Source organism: Varanus komodoensis, unplaced genomic scaffold (assembly GCF_004798865.1).
Source record: "Varanus komodoensis strain SLA01 unplaced genomic scaffold, ASM479886v1 scaffold12, whole genome shotgun sequence".
Lineage (NCBI taxonomy): Eukaryota > Metazoa > Chordata > Lepidosauria > Squamata > Varanidae > Varanus > Varanus komodoensis.
In genome coordinates this window covers 26,572,250-26,588,082 of record NW_025335349.1, presented here as the reverse complement: position 1 = coordinate 26,588,082, position 15,833 = coordinate 26,572,250, and the positions used below count along the sequence as shown (strand labels likewise).

At 42.2% G+C, this 15,833-nt stretch overlaps 2 protein-coding genes across 8 annotated transcripts in view; one reads left to right on the top strand and one right to left on the bottom strand.

The window, feature by feature from the left end:
- Positions 1–5,041, top strand: part of CERS5 (ceramide synthase 5) — a 62,651-nt gene extending 57,610 nt beyond the window's left edge. For all 3 annotated transcript variants that reach the window (XM_044422020.1, XM_044422019.1, XM_044422021.1), the window contains one exon: positions 3,820–5,041. In XM_044422020.1, the coding sequence (XP_044277955.1) occupies positions 3,820–3,972 (153 nt within the window). In that variant the 3' untranslated portion in view covers positions 3,973–5,041. The remainder of the gene's footprint in view (positions 1–3,819) is intronic.
- A 2,371-nt stretch (positions 5,042–7,412) lies between these two features.
- LOC123019260 (cytochrome c oxidase assembly protein COX14) lies at positions 7,413–13,911 on the bottom strand. Of its 5 annotated transcripts, none has more exons than XM_044422014.1 (2): positions 13,804–13,911; positions 7,413–7,781 (listed from the first exon to the last, which is right to left on the bottom strand). In XM_044422014.1, exon 2 carries the CDS (start codon positions 7,774–7,776, stop codon positions 7,597–7,599), a length of 180 nt encoding a protein of 59 aa, XP_044277949.1. In that variant the 5' UTR covers positions 7,777–7,781; positions 13,804–13,911; the 3' UTR covers positions 7,413–7,596. The 5 variants fall into 5 exon arrangements, with proteins under 5 accessions (XP_044277949.1, XP_044277950.1, XP_044277951.1 ...); XM_044422015.1 differs by having other exon boundaries at positions 7,413–7,778; positions 13,804–13,888; XM_044422016.1 differs by lacking the exon at positions 13,804–13,911 and adding an exon at positions 8,609–8,919.
- Between the last annotated feature and the right edge of the window lie 1,922 nt (positions 13,912–15,833).

Genomic DNA, 15,833 nt, shown 5'->3' with positions numbered 1-15,833 from the left:
TTTCATAAGGTCCATCTGGGCTACCCATGCATGAGGGTGTTCACAAAGTTAAAAATCATCAGGCCAGTTCTCTTCTTGCTTATATAAGAGAATAGGATTATCGCTACGGGCATTTCTGAAGAAATGGAGTATTAAAACTTAAAATCAGTACCACCTGTGTCTGGAAATGCTGTGGAATCTGGCACATGGAGGGTTAGATCTGCCAGATGCTGTTCCCAGGAAGAGTGGTGTCACAGATGTTCTTCGTTATTTTTTTTTCTCTTGCTTCGCCTCCCTTTTGTGCAAGGATCTTTAATAGAATGTGGCAGTTCTGATGCAAGAGATTTTAGGCTAGAGCAAGATATTTGTTGCTCTGAGGTGTGCGCTCCTGTAGTTGGCCCTAGCAATTATTAACTTGTCACTAGCAGTGGCCCTGCCATTCCTTCTGTATGGCTTGTAAGGATTGTTCAAAGTCCACGGGACTGGCACGGAGTCACCAGGGGTGAGACTAACCTAAGCACACCCTGCACAAGCTAGCCACGGAGGAGATTCTTTTGTGCCAAGTAAATCAGAGCTGCAGGTTCATGAACGCAGGGTCTGTCCTTCATAGGTGTTATAATGGTAATATACAACCAGTAGACAATTTTTTATAGCATGAGCAGTTCAACATTGTTCGCCAATAACACTCAATGTCTTAAACTGTCAGGGGTAATAGATTGCCGCCCTGTGGCAAGTGAGGTAAACAGTAATTAAAACATGGAATGTAAACTTGATTGGACCTAATTTTCTTAACTGGAAAATTTTGAATTTTATAGTTTCTTTAATCTGCTAAAAATCTTCTGTATAACTCAAAAATTCACATAATCTGGCAGGGCTTGGTCCAATAAATATCACTGTGCCTTTTTGCATTATGTCTTTGGGAGTACTAAATCAAGAACAGCATGGTGTCAAATTGATCAGGAACCGCCTCTGGCAATGAAATAAATGCCCATGTCCGTATTTTATTTTTTTGTTCTAAATACATGAAAATGTAAATAAATACAATTAATTATAAATAAAGCAGTCTTCTGTGGGCCATACTCTTAATCACCAAACAGAAGAAATAGTTTTCTGTAGAAGGATGAGTACAGAGGTAATTCCAGAATCAAACTAAAGGCTCAGCTATTATTATTTCTTCTCACAGATATCAAACCATTTGGCTTGTCCATTTCAGCTTCCCTCAAGGCATTTCTCATCCATACTCATACTAGAAACTAAAATTTCAATTACTTTGCACTACCTGCTTTTGCTACTAATAACAAATTTCCAAACCGCACTTTATAGGTTATGAAGGTGAGGTAATTTAATAGCCTAATACAATCATTCAGCACTTTTGCAAATCATATATTGAGCGACTTTCCCTCCATATATGCTTAAAGTTGGTGTTTAAAGCCAGTCTTTTTCAAAATTGATATGACTGATACCATCAATTCTGTTTACTTCATGTGAGGCAAGATATCATCTATACAGTTGCTTATTCCATCTATCATCATGATGGAACCTAGCTACCAACTAGCGGTTTTTGGCAGACTCATAATGTATTTTCCGATTTGAAATAACTGCAATGTTCTAGCTTCCCTGAGTATTTTTGCCCCATCAAATAAAATTGTTAAGCAGTTTTTGGCTTTTTTTAAACCAAGTTCAGTTAATCAGTAAAAGGACAGTGTAGAAACTTTTGAGGTAGAAACAACTTCTTTTTCACCAATAAGGATGAGTAAGGAGTCAATTAAACTAACATTTCATTCATCCTGTCCTTCCAGATCTCCTTAAATGTAAGGTCTTCTTAAACCTACAAACTTGCTACTTGTAGAAGAACTTCACTTAATTTGATTCTCTTAAATGTTTAACCTCTCCATCCCAGTTTGTGTGTGTGTGTAAATGTGCAGTTCCTTTTCCATGTTCCACATAATGCACATTAGTTCTGATTTGTCCATGTACATGCAATGCATGCTTAAATGTGCATTTTTTTTGTCATGTGAGAGTTGGCTGTAGTAAAGTTGCATCAGATATTCTTAAGTTTTAATGATTACTCCTTAGAGTGAGTTGCATTCTAAAGCTACCTGCATTTTATTTGAGGAGCTGAGAGACGTTCGGTGAATGAATCCCTCTCTGCCTGCTTTATGTCCTGCCACCTTGCATGCAAAGATGGCCTGCAATACCATCCTGCTTCTGTGGCCGTTATTTAATACAGGAGAGGAGAAAGACATAAAGGAGAAAAATGGCAGGCTGCCTGCTTCTTTCTGTTCTTGATACTGAGTATCTTAGGGTGGAGTGGGTGTACAGTGGTACCTCGGCTCACAAACACCTCAGTTCATGACCAAATCGGATCATGAACAGAAATTTCAGAAAAAAATTGCCTCAGGTTGCAAACTCCACATCAGGTGACGACCATGATTGTGCCTGTCTTCCCTGCACGAGCACGCTCGCGGCCATCTCCCTCAGCCCCCCCACCACAATCGCACAATTATCATTTGGACTCTCCCTCCAAACAATAACCCCCCCCCCCACCTAGGTTAGTGTTCTCTACTGTATTGTGTTACTTTGTTGTTACTTTGTTTTAAATTTTTGAGATTAAAAAGATATTTACAGAACAGATTAACCTTAATTTACACTAAACCTTATGGGGAAATTTGACTTGGCTTATGACCAAAATCATCTCGCGACCACGTTTGTAGGGGTCAAAACAGATTAACCTTATTTACATTGAACCTTATGGGTCGCAGCCAGAGTCGTGGAACGGATTAAGTTCATGAGCCAAGGTACCACTGTAATATGGAGAAGACAGAGGGCACCCTTGACCATGCCAAACTTGATTGCACTCATGTTTTCAAAGGGAGAGATATTTCATGAGTTGTGCTACTATAGGAGCCAGGGACTCCATTGTGCAACCAGGAAAGTGAAGTGGGGAGAAACAGCATGCCAGTGTCAGTGGTAAGGCCCTTGCCAATCAAGTGCAGCTCTCACACATTGAGATGGGGGGCTTGTTCTAGTCGTGATTCATTGGAACCAGAAAAGGGCAACTTTCAAAACTGGAACTGAGCCTCCTGGCAGTCTTCCTTCCTTGTTCATGATTACTTCTTTCCACTCAGAATTTCTGGGTAGACCAGAAGGGTAGCAAACAGGGCTACTGCAGGGTACTACATTGAGACCATTTCCTCCCAAACAACACTGCCAGTCCTTTGAGATCTGTTGGACAGGTGCTTCTCTGTGCTGGCTTTGTCTGGGGTGCTCTTAGCAAACAGGTTGTGGAACTGCCTGCCTTGGGAAATCCATCTGTCTGCTCTACTTTATTGTTATTTTGCTACCTCCTTAAGCAACTTAAAAGTATCCTTATCATATTTTTATTCAAGTAGTCATTTTAGCATGTTGGAGTGTTCATTTTTTAACAATCACTTTTCTTCTTTGAAGGTTGGTTTTCATTGTTTGTAATGCCTTAATCTTGATTTCTGGTCATCGTTGACATTTTTCAAAAATGAAAAGGCTGGGAAATGATCCTTTTATAGATTTCTGTGGAGAATGGAAATGTATAATGAATATTATTTTCCCTTTTCACTTCAAGATATTAGGGTGATCCAAAAAGAATTTTAAAAGTAGCAACATCATCTCATATGGAGTCTCCCACTACATGTTTTCACATCTCGGTGCAAACTTGCCTTTCTACAGAAGCATTCGCAGAACTTAATTATATAAGCTATACTGTTTAAATGAATGAGATATAGAAATGGATACTATAATAAATAGGTGCTTAACTACCTCTCAGAAAAATGTCTATTTGTGATCAACTTAATTTGCTTCTTTCAGGTAGCAAAAGATGAGCGCAGTGATGTGGAAAGTAGCTCTGAAGAGGAAGATGTGACTTCAAACAATAGAAAAGGAATTCTTAGCTCTTCAAGCAGTGATGCCAATCGAATTAATGGTCATGTAACTAGTGAGCAGTGGGCAGAAGAGGAGTAAGAATCGGGAGCAGGGCAGTCTTCAGCAAATACAGACTTGTATTCAAGTGTTTAGATTTGTCCACTCCTCAGTCCCAAGAAACCTTTAATCGAACTGCCCCTTTGGCCCCAAATTCTCCAGCAAATCTGAAACTGGCAGAGTGCAATTTTGTACAGAAGGGATCAAGCTTACTAGTGCAAATGCTGTTTCCAGTTTCACCCTTAAAGATAAGCATTTTGTATTTCATAGAGTGTTTGACTGAATCTGCGTGCGTGCGTGTGTGTGTGTGTGTGTGTGTGGGCGGGCAGGCGGGCGGGCGGGCGGGGGTGGGTCATGGTTTGTTGTATTTTAATTGGTTGAAGCTTAAGAGGAAGCACATTTGGGCTGAGGCCCTGGTTTCAAACAGGTTCTAACTGCTCTCTGGGATTTTTGGACAACATGGTCTTGTCTGCTTTGAGAGATTCCATGCTCTTCTCAGAAAGGTCCAAAATGATGTCCTGGGCTGTGCCATGAGTGATGTAGCAACCTGGTGGTTGTTACCGAAATGTTCTGACTGAAGGATGTGTTTATTAGCACATGGCATTGCAATAGTAAATAAAATTTTATGCCTTTTTTTTTTAGGGGGGGATCAGAGTGAGAAACAAAGCTGGCATTCATTTCTTTTTGTTTTTTGTTTTTTTAAGTGGAGTAGCATCTCCAGAGTCGTCATTGTGATCCTAAAACCATCCACTTTTCTTACAAATTCTATGGATTGAAGTTATATAGGAATTACAGAAAGAGGTGGATAGATTTGTGAACTAAGATGACAGACATGGATGATCCAATAGAGGCAAGTTGACAACTCTGTATTTTCAGAAAGAAGCAAGAGTGCTGCATCTGATTTAGAGTCTCGTGGTGCGATACCCCTGGGATGGAGAGGTTTCTGCACGTACTTTCTGGTTCTCTCCTCCTCCCCTTTTTACTCAATGGTACTTCAGGGTAGATGGAAGACAGCCAAGTGTTGTCATGACCAGGACTTTGAAAATTCCCTGAATTATTATCATTTTATACTATTGTTTACTCTGTGATTAAAAACACTGCTTGAAGAATAGACTCTGTGAATTATGCTTTACTGAGGACAATCATCTGAATTTGGGGCTTATATTATGCTAATGTGTTAACCATTGCCAGTAGTACAGGATTGAGATGATGAACTGGCAATTTGAACATGGCATAAAATGGGTGTCTATTAATGACATTAGTTCAGTAGGCATTGCTGTTGATCTGATCCTATTGAAGGTCTTATATTAATATGAACTATATTCAGCATTCACATAGAGGTGCTGACTTTCATAAATTGAGCTTCTGTAGGACTTCAATAGCCTGGTATACTCCCAAGGAACACATGGGGCCACTGAAATATGTGATGGCTCTCAATGTCACATTTCATGTTTCAAAGCATGACTTTTGGACTTGAATGTGTAGTTTTTTGAGAAATTGACTCAAACTGTTACTTACCCTTTTATAATATTGTTACAGTGGTTCCAACTGTTCTTGGATCACAACCCTTATTCAGAAGAAATGGCTCTCCATCTCTGAATAGTCAACTGAGTGTTGTACTTTTTTTGATCAAAATGCATGCAAAATTTTAGTCTTTTCTATTCATAGTTCTTTGATGAAAAAATTTATCTACAGCCAATCATTTCAGGCATCTTTTTATTTATTACTCAAAATGCCCAAATTGGAAATACAGCTAGATAGCAAAGGATATCTAACAGTAATTTACATATTTCGATGCTTTGGCATTTAGAACAGAAGTATGAGTATAGTGGAATTTTAACATGGCAGTTAAGAGATAGATGCAAAATTTTCACAGCCTTTCCTTGATTCATGCCAAAGAAATAAGAATAAGATGTGACCCACTTAAGGTTAGTAGATTGAAATATAGATGCTGGTAAGCCTTAGGACCAAGCCACATGCATCTAATTCCTACCAACTCTGTAACATCTAATGCAAACACTTCTCCTGTTACAGCATTGTTTCCCCACCTGTGCGCCACTATTGGCAAATGGAGGAACATTGTCATGACAATGGGGCAGATTCTATCAAATACCAAGCAACTTTGTATTTAACATAACATCTAGTTGGTTGTCAGTTTGGGTGCCCCCACTTCTGCCTGCTTCCAGGCAGAATCCAGAAGGGAAAATACAGTGGTACCTTGGCTCATTAACTTAATCCGTTCCAGGACTCTGATCATGATCCAAATTGGTTGTGAGCCAAGTTAAATTTCCCCATAAGGTTCAGTGTAAATAAGGTTAATCTGTTCTGTAACTGTTTTTAAATCAGAAAAATGTAAAGCAAAGTGACAAAGAACAACAAAGATCATGGCCATCTCCCCCCCTCACCCTGAGCATGAGTGCGGCCATCTTCCCGCCCCCCAGCACAACCACGATCTCACCTGTCATCCCTGCATGGGGCCGTCATCCTGGTGCACTCGGGGAAGGGAGAGGGGTGCGATCGCGGGCGCACTTGGGGAGGGGGGGGATGGCTGGGATCATGGTTGTGCTCCTACAGGAAAGACAGGCGCAGTCACGGACACGCTCATGCAGGAAAGACGGGCAAAAACTCGGCCATCTCCCCCCCCCCCCCGAGTGGGGAGATGGCTGCAATCGCGCTTGCCACTCAATGTGGACTTCACGACCTGAGTAAAAAATTTTATGGAATTTTTGTTCGCAACCTGATTTGGTTGTGAACTGAGGCGTTCGTGAGCCGAGGTACCACTGTACTGTCTTCCTCAAGGTCATAATACAGGAATGGCTAGCTTTCCAACATAATGCTCCAATTTCTTCAACAAAGTTTAATCATTGCATAAATATTGCTTGCTACGTAGGTAACAGTGCTTCAAAAATACTAAAAGTATTGATGGCATTCCTTGGAAAAGTAAGGATGGCATTCTAGATCCTTTAGGATTACCCTTCCCACCTGAAGAAGGCAGGGCCAACCTCACTTTCCATTCTCCTAGATCAGCCCTGCCTTATGCCCAGGCAACAGGACATGTGCTAGACTCTAAATAAGCCAGCCACAAATGCTTTTCTTTTACTGTCCTCAAGCATTCTCCTTCGATCACTTGACATGTCCTTTTTAGCTGGAGGGCAGGAGAGTCAGGAAGCAACCTTGAATATAGTTCTTCTTTCCTCTTGCTTACCTCTTGCTGTCACTCCCTTTTATCTGAGGGTCAGGCAGCTAAAAGCAGTAGCAGTTTAGATATGGACACTACTAATAGTAAACTAACTGCACAACTCTTGCAGCCATTTTGCCCCTTCCAGTCCTGCTGATCTCTGAAGCAATAAGTATTCATCCTACTTAGTTTTTTTCTCCTTTAAATGGTCAGGAGGACATAAAAATATAAAGCATTTTGTGAACACATCTTTTAGGGGTATATACCATTATCAGTTCCTATTTACAGAAACCAGGAGAGAAGCTGCAAGCAAGATATTTAATGGCTACAGAATTCCACAGGTGTTTCCATCTTTTTAAACATCACAGTTCACAATGCCCTCGCTTTGTGGTGAGATCTGCAGAGCTGCACTTTTGATAGGAGTATCTGCTGCAGTGTATTGGTGCCATGTTCATTAAACATCCTATGGAGGGAGATTGGGATTCTGTTCAGTCCTTAACAGCTGCTGTGTTCATCTCTTGCTGTTCAAGTTGCTTCAGTGCTTGCTTGTTCAGAAAATGCCTATATCCTCTGACACTACAGAGGTAGCCACCATATAGTGTAAGGAGTATCATGGAGCTTGAAAATGCCTTGTAGCCAAAATCAGCCAACTGCTTTGCAGAAACCATTACTGCTGTGGAGAAGGCAAAAAACTGAATCACTATTTAAGTCTACAAAAGCCAATAACTAACAACACCTCACGGCAATTATAAAAACAACATGTGTATACCCGTACAATAACCATTTAGCCTTCCCCAATTTAGTGCTCTTCAGATATGCTGGAGTGTAACTCCCATCTTCTCAGCTATGATGGCTACTGTAACTAAGCATACCTAGAAGGCACCAAGAAGGGAAAGACTACCATGCAATAGTGAAGGGAGTATTGTCTGACAGCATCACAGATGCATCAGCTGAGGCTGATCCAACTTGAAACCCAGCTAAGACATGACCCTGTGCATGTTAAGATAGAAAAAAAGTGCAAAGTCCCTGCAAAGTCACAGAAATACAAGAAGAGGAACTTAGTAATCCCGTGGAAAGCAAATGGCTTAATTTAAAAGGAGCAAACAAATTAAAAAATGATTGGCCTCTATTACTGACCACCCAGTCAAAAAGAGGACAAGAATGTAACCTTTGAAAAGAAACTTGACTACGTCATTCTTGAAAACACTCATCTGCTGACAGCTTCCTCCAGCAGAAGGTAGAGGGAAGAAGGAAGGAACAAGAGGATCAGCCATCCTCAACTTAATACTAACAGGGATGACCTAGTGGACAAAGTAGCAGCCACGGAACTTCTGGAGGAAAGTGACCTTGTGAATATAGTTGAAAATTCAAGTGACCTTCTCAGCTATAAAGGAGACAAAGGTTACCTGTAGCATACATACTCTGGACTTCAATAAATCCAACTTAGAAAACTTAACAAACTTAGAAAAAATTATAAGCGAGGTGCCATGGCAACTCAACTCTTCAGAGAAAAGGGAGTCCAAGAGGAGCAGGAAAGCTTGAAAAAGATTCTTCAAGCACAACTACAAACAATTCCAACAAGAAAAAAGTGTAGAAGAGGAAGCTCGCATGGCTCCACGAAAAGTGACAACCTGAAAGAAAAAACATGTACAGGAGATGGAAGCAGGTCCAGGCCACAAAGAAAGACTAGAAACACATGGCAAGAAAATCTACAACAATGAGGAAGTACAAGCTGAATGTGAGAGATGGCAGCCCAAGATTGACAGACAAAAGGTTAAGGAATTCCTAGACTGAATAAACACTTTCAAATCTCCAGGGCCCATCCCAGAGTCATAAAAGGGCTAGTGGAGGAACTCTCAGAACTACTGGCTATTATCTTAGATAAAACTTGGAAAACAGAAGTGCCAGATGACTGGAAAAGTTGTCCCCATCTTCAAAAATGAACCTGGGAACTACAGACCAATTAGTCTGACATCAATCTCTGGAAAAATTCTGGAGAAATTTACTAAAAAATCAGTCTGCAAGCAGCTGAAAAAAATGCAGTAATTAATAAAAGCCAACATAGATACATCAAAAATAAATCCTGTCAGACTAATTTAATATTTTGACCAGGTTACCTCCCAGACAGAGGGAACAATGTGGACGTATTCTACCCCAACTTTAGCAAAGCTTTCAACATAGTGCCCCCATAACATTTTGATAAGCAAACTAGCAAAAAGTAAACTAGATAGAAAAACTATTAGGTGGGTACAAAAATGGCTGCTAAATCAGACACAAAGAATGCTCATCAATAGCCCCTTCTCACACTGGAGGGAGGTAACTAGTGGGATGCTGCAGGGTTCAGTCCTAGGCTCAGTGCTCTTCAGCATCTTTATCTTAGAAACAGCGTGAGTAAGAAGAGGGTTAGGGTTTCCCTGGCCATCTAGTCTGATCCCCGGCTCCAGCCAGCTCCACTCATGACATGCCTACCATGTGCATGTCCAGCCTATCCTTGAACACCCTCACCAATGGGGCTTCAACCACCTCCCAAGGAAGCCCATTCCATACCCTAGGGTTCCTGTCAGGAAGTGCTTCCTGGCATCCACGCTAAATCTTGGTTCCCTGAGCTTTGCTCCATTGGAATGCGTCCTGCCCTCCACTGCAGGGGAAAAAAGGTCATGCCCACCTCTGCGTGGCACCCCCTCACATACCTGTATGTTGCTAACAGGTCCCCTCTAAGTCTCCTCCTCTCAAGGCTGGAAAGACACAGCTCCCTCAGTCTCTCCTTATATGGCTTACCCTGCAAACCAGCCACCATCCTAGTGGCCCTTCGCTGCACTGATTCCAACCTTGCTATATCCCTCTTGTATTGAGGAGCCCAGAAATGAACACAAAACTCCAGCTGCGAGTGCACCAGAGTTGTACGGGTTAGGGGACAAGTGGCAGTAATACCTCTCTCAATCTAGAATCTACGCTTCTGGCTATGCATCCAAGGGTGGTGTTCACCCTCTTGACTGCGGCGTCACACTGCTGGCTCATGTTTAGCCTGCAGTCGACTAGCACCCTGAGATCCTTTTCACAAGTGCTACTCTCCAGCTACTTGTCCCCTAACCTGTACTTATGACGCCCATTCCTATGCCTCAAGTGCATTTATCTGCATTGAACGCCATCCTGTTGTCCCCAGCCCACTTCCATAGTCTGTCCGGATCCTTTTGGATCTGGAGTACCTGTTCCTCAGGTGTAGCCACACCCCACACCCCCCGCATTTTAGTATTGTCTGAATTTGATCAGACTGGTCATTCCCTCCTCCAGGTCATTGATGAAAAGATTGAACAGGATTGGTCCCAGAACTGAGCCCTGGGGGACCCTGCTCATTGCCATCCCAATGATTCCCCACTAATTGTAATCCTCTGGTTTTCTGTCAGAGGAATATGACAGTGAAACCAGTTGCCTATAGAGGCTGTGGGCTCTCCCACACTGGAGACATTCAAGGGGAAACTAGACCATCACCTGAATGGGATGATGTAAACTGGTGTCCTGCAACAGCAGGGGGTTGGACCTGATGGCCTTCATGGCTCCTTCCAACTCTACTATTCCATGATTCCCAGCATGCCCCATGCTGGCTGAGGCATGTTTGGAATTGTAGTTTTTTTCCTTCTACTAGCTTGCTCCTTCAAAACTTATCTTTTCCACACTACCTTACACCAGCATATGTTTGATGTAGTATAAGATCTTTTTACTTTCTCAATGGTTTAAAACTGGTTTAGAGAAAAGGAAGAGATGTTTGCTGTCTCTTTCCAGATGGGGCCCCCCATTCAGAATAATTTAGTGACATGGTCAAGATGCAGGCAGTTTCCCATTTTAAGTAGGAAAATACATGTACAAAAAATATCAGGATGTGCACTGGCAATGAAGTGCTTGCTATTATGAACATCCTCAGAAATCATAAACCACACAAATGTGCAGTGGCCCTTTGACCTGCTTACATAGGCAAGAAATGTCAGTGGTTTTCCAACCCATCTTTATTTAGTGTGTTGAGTCTCTGTATTTCTGTAAGAAAAAAACTCCAGCCACCTTGATGCTTATCACATGATTGATCATATGCTAGCACTCAAAAGAACTGATCACAGGATTTCTATTACAGTAAATACTCACAGGACAAGAGGTTCCTCCCCAAGAAAGTACATTAAAGGAATGGATCAGAAAAAGAGCAAGCTCTGCTCTTGGGAGAATCCCTGTTCTATTAGAAAATCACATTTTAGAAAAATAGTTGAAGCTTGAATCTATCCTCAGAAGCAATTCCAGTTCTCATCTTCTACCTTGGGAATTTTCAATTGCACATTAACTTGCCCCAACTTTACACTGCCTAGCATGAACATTCATTTCTCTGGTGGAGAAGGATTCTGATGCTAATAAATAAGAGGTCGATACTTTTTCAGAGAATTGGGGTGAATAATTACTAGGGCTGGAAAGGCAAATGGGCAAATTGATGGGGAGGGTTTTGGGCCTTGTGGATGTTCAAAAGACCAGGCAAAAGTAGAAGACTAGAAGAGTGTGAATGTTAATGTTAGTTTCATTGCCTATTTGCAAATGAATTCTTTTTAGCAGTTAATGCTTCCCTGACTAGAGTTCAAACATTCTAAATTCACTGTTTGCATTAACTAAAAGCATCTTACGCAATTATAAGGGCTTTTGAATTTACATTTATTCCCTCTTCCTTGTCTTCCCTTCCCCACCTTCATATAAACCTCTTGTGAGTTTACATGTTCTCCCAGCTCTATACTGCTGAGCAGTTTTAAAAGAGGTGAAGCAAGGAAGATATTAAACCTTTGGTGGTAATTTGAAGCATCTACCTGCTTACATTATAGTGTGAATTCTTGTAGGCCACATTATAATAGACATACTGAAGGAGGTGAATTTTTCCTTCTATATACATGCATATTAATGTGCACTCCTGAATACACCAGTTTTAATACAGCAAAAATAATTTTAAGTAAATATAAAAACTATTCTAGTGCACAAGTAGGGCCTGCAATAAAATGATTCGCTGTGTGATAGTATTGTTTGGAATCCCAACTAGCTAGCTGCGTCCTTTTCCACAACAGTCCATTTCATTCCCCCTTCTCCAAAGATACTCACCATTCTGTGCCCACTAAGTGTATCCAGTCCTCACTAAACTGTTTTAGGCCTCAGCCCAACTCACCTGTGTCAATGCCTACTTTTATATCCTCTTTATGCATGAATGTTGTGGTTTAATGTGGCTACATTAAAATACCAACACTCTTGATAGCAATACATACAAGTACTGAGCTATTGCTGAAGGCAAATCAAGATTTGATAGTGATTCCAGGTTGGCAGCTCCTCTTTCTCCAACTGTCTTTTGTGGTGCAGTAACTTAATAGCACTTAAATAGGCTAACAATGCAATCCTAAATTTCTACTCATTAGTAAGACTGAGTTTAATAAGTTTACTCCAAGGTTTTGCTGCCTGATTGGATCTTACTTTTCAAGTTCATTCCTCAAATCAACAAGCAACATTTTAAAAATATATGGATACACTTAAAAGTACATGCACAAAACTAAGTTAGCTTTGCTGGAGCAAGACTATTTATTTCAATTACTTCCCTCTTCTGGCACCTCTCATGGAATTTTTCCCATTACTTTCTGAATATTTTAAATTTCCCCATTTAAATCAATTTGTTATCTTTTGGGTGAATGGTGCCTAACAGCTAGTTAAGGTCTGCATAGCAAGATAAATGCTTGCACAGCATCAGTATAAAAATGAGGTTATGCTTAATCGTAGCCATGTTTATTTGCAAGTTAGATTCATTGATTTTAGTGGGGCTTAGAGTGCGCTGCGAAAATGAAACAGCTGGCTGGGGGGGATGAGCAGAAGTGCCCCACCTGCTCGTAGGAGGGAATGGTTGCCTCTGGGCCTTCAAGGCAAGGTCGACCGTTTACAGACAGCTCCAGAATCAGGCATGTGGGGGGCATACTTGCATTCAAGGCCTCTCCGTGGAAGTGACCTATGTCAACCTAGACCTCACGGTGCCTCGCTCCCCTTAAAAATTATCTTCCAATAGAAAACTAATCTAACACGGAGAAAATGTTCTAGTGCAACCTTTGTGCACTTCTGGTTTTCTACATACCGTAGAGACATTCGGTCATCGTTTTTAAATGACATTTTATCTTCCCTTTAAGGAACTCAAAAGTGGCAAACAAGACCCGCGGCCCCACTCCCCGCCCTTTTCTTTACAGCAATCCTGTGATAGGTTAAGTGGCCCAAGGTCACTCAGGGAGTTTCGTAGCTGAGTAGGGATTTCAATCGAAGTCTCCCAATTTCCGTACAACCCTTTAAACCGCTATCCCGTTTAGAAGCTCCCTCCTCCAATTTTTATTAATACAAGAGAACGGATCTCCTAGCGCCCAATAATCCGAAGCGGCGCAGAACACTGCGTCTCATTCTGATGCAGGTAGATAGCAGCTTTCCCTAGCACGGTGCACTCCACTCCAGACAGTTTAAACTACAGATCTCATCGGCCCCAACTATCATGGCTGATGGTAAGAGATGATAGGCACTGCAGTCTCAAATTCCAGAGAGCACTACGTTGGGGAAGACTGGTCTAGAGCCAGCCTTAGGCAGTTACCCTAAGGCTTGCGTGGAGTCCCGACGACATCATCACCCTTATCAAAAGCACGCCATTGCCAAACACTCACTCTAATCAGCGAGGTTCGCCTCGTCCTGTTATCGTGCTGCGCGCGCTGCAGGTAGTTTTCACTTCCGGGTTCTACCCTTTAATAGAGCGCCTCGTGGTAACGCCTCTTTCTCCTTCCCCTCCGTCCAGTAAGAATGTCCCGGCCCGAGACTTGCATAGAGAGAAGAAAAGGGAAGAGTCGCCATTTAGGAGTCTGAAAGTGGAACTTTCCTAGTTCCTTTTCCTCCTCCTCCGGGAGCAGAAAAGAAAACTACCCACTTGAAACAATATTTGGAAATAACTGTGTCTTGCCTGAAAGGTAGCAGCACAGGTAGGGTTTCTGAGCTTCTCCGTGCGGTCTAATTTCGGGTGCAAACTGTTTGCAATTTCTAAACTGAGCCATACATTACAATGTAAATATCGCCTACTTACCTCCGTGTTGCGGGTTCTTTGGTTGAGAAATTGGCTATGACCTTCCTAGAGGTTGCAATCCGACATGTTTGGAGAGACTGATTTATATACAATAGACGTACATAAGTGACTTTAAACATATTTAAGCAACCTTTTGCAAACAGGCCAAATCCAGAGTTACAGCTTGAATTCTTGCCTTGAGTACTAATTCTTAATAGTTTTCCCTTTAGAGAAGCGCGGGTGGACGGAGCACACTGTTGCTAGGTAACTCTTACGCTACAATCTCGGATTTCACCCTTGCTTTCTATGGGCAGCTCCCACTTCCGTCCCGAGGGAGTCCAGAAAGTGGCTTCTAAACCGAACGATTCTATGTCTAAGTCTCATCAAGCTATGTTCACCCGGTGTCTTCTCGACACGTGGTCTGTCAGCCTGGCGTCATAGAGGGCTGTACCATTCTGCTTAAGGCCAGGGAGAGCTTTCCCGTCGCCCCCTCCGCACTCCTGTCTACCGCGACACCACAATGCGTTTTGGGATGTGTAGTTTTCATGAATCTCCTAATTCTTCGGGATCCGTTTGCGCTCTAGAGAAGGGGGGGGGGGGCTAAGGGATGGAAGGTCATCGGGGCAGGCTATAGTTCAAGTCCTAGGTTAGGATTGCAGGGTGAGGCCACCCTTCTCACTTACCTGTATCAAGAACTGGGAAACCAACGAATTAACCGGGAGGAACTATGCCCTGGTGGAAACAACTTGTGTGGGCGATGCTCGGCGTCGCATTAAAGGAATAGTAGATTTCTGGTATTATCCTGTAGTTGTTTGTTGTGCGACGCCAAGCCGACTCCGACTTACGGCAACCCAACGAATGACCCCCCCCCCCCAAATTGCCCTATTCGTGACAGCTGCCCTGCTTAGCTGTTCTAAATTCGAGGCTGTGGCTTCCTTTATGGGTCTGGTCTATGTCGTGTTTGGTCTTCCTTTTATTCTTCTGCCTTTGCCTTTCCGGAATGGGCTTCTCCAGGGAGTCTTGCCTTCTCATGATGTGTCTGAAGTATGACAGCCTCTGTTTTTTTCATTTTTCCTTCCAGGGAAAGTTCTGGCTTGATCTGGTCTAGGACCCACTTGTTCATCTTTCTGCTGGTTCAGGGCATTTGCAAAGCTCTCCTCCAGCGCTATGTTTTGAACACATCCATTTGCTTCCTGTCAGCTTTCACACCCATGCATAGTGATCAGGAACACAACGGTGTGAATAATCTTGCCCTTGGTCTCCAGTGAAACATCCTTACATTCAATATTTTCTAGTTTCTGCATTGCTGCCCTTTCCTGTCTTGGTCTTCTACACATTTCTTGGCTACAGCCCCCTTTGCATTTGAGCCAAGGTATGCAAAATCATTCATAATTTTGATTATCAAATCAATGATAGATTACCCTACTGTAGATTTTGCAGTTTTTTTGGTGGTGGCAACAGTATTTCCTCTGCCATTTAAACAAGCGTCAGCCTGTTCCCAAAAGAGTCTAGAAGTGACATGCCAGGTGCTAAATGCCAGATTGCATGTCCTCTTCATCTCAGACCACCAATCATTACAGTGTTTCCCGTTCCAAACAGTTGTAGGGTTTCTCTTGAGACTCCCCCAGAGTAAAAGCTTTA

Bases quoted from the DNA above. Each gene is read 5' to 3' on its own strand.
- LOC123019260 (XM_044422014.1), bottom strand. From the start codon at position 7,776: ATGGTTTCTGCAAAGCAGTTGGCTGATTTTGGCTACAAGGCATTTTCA.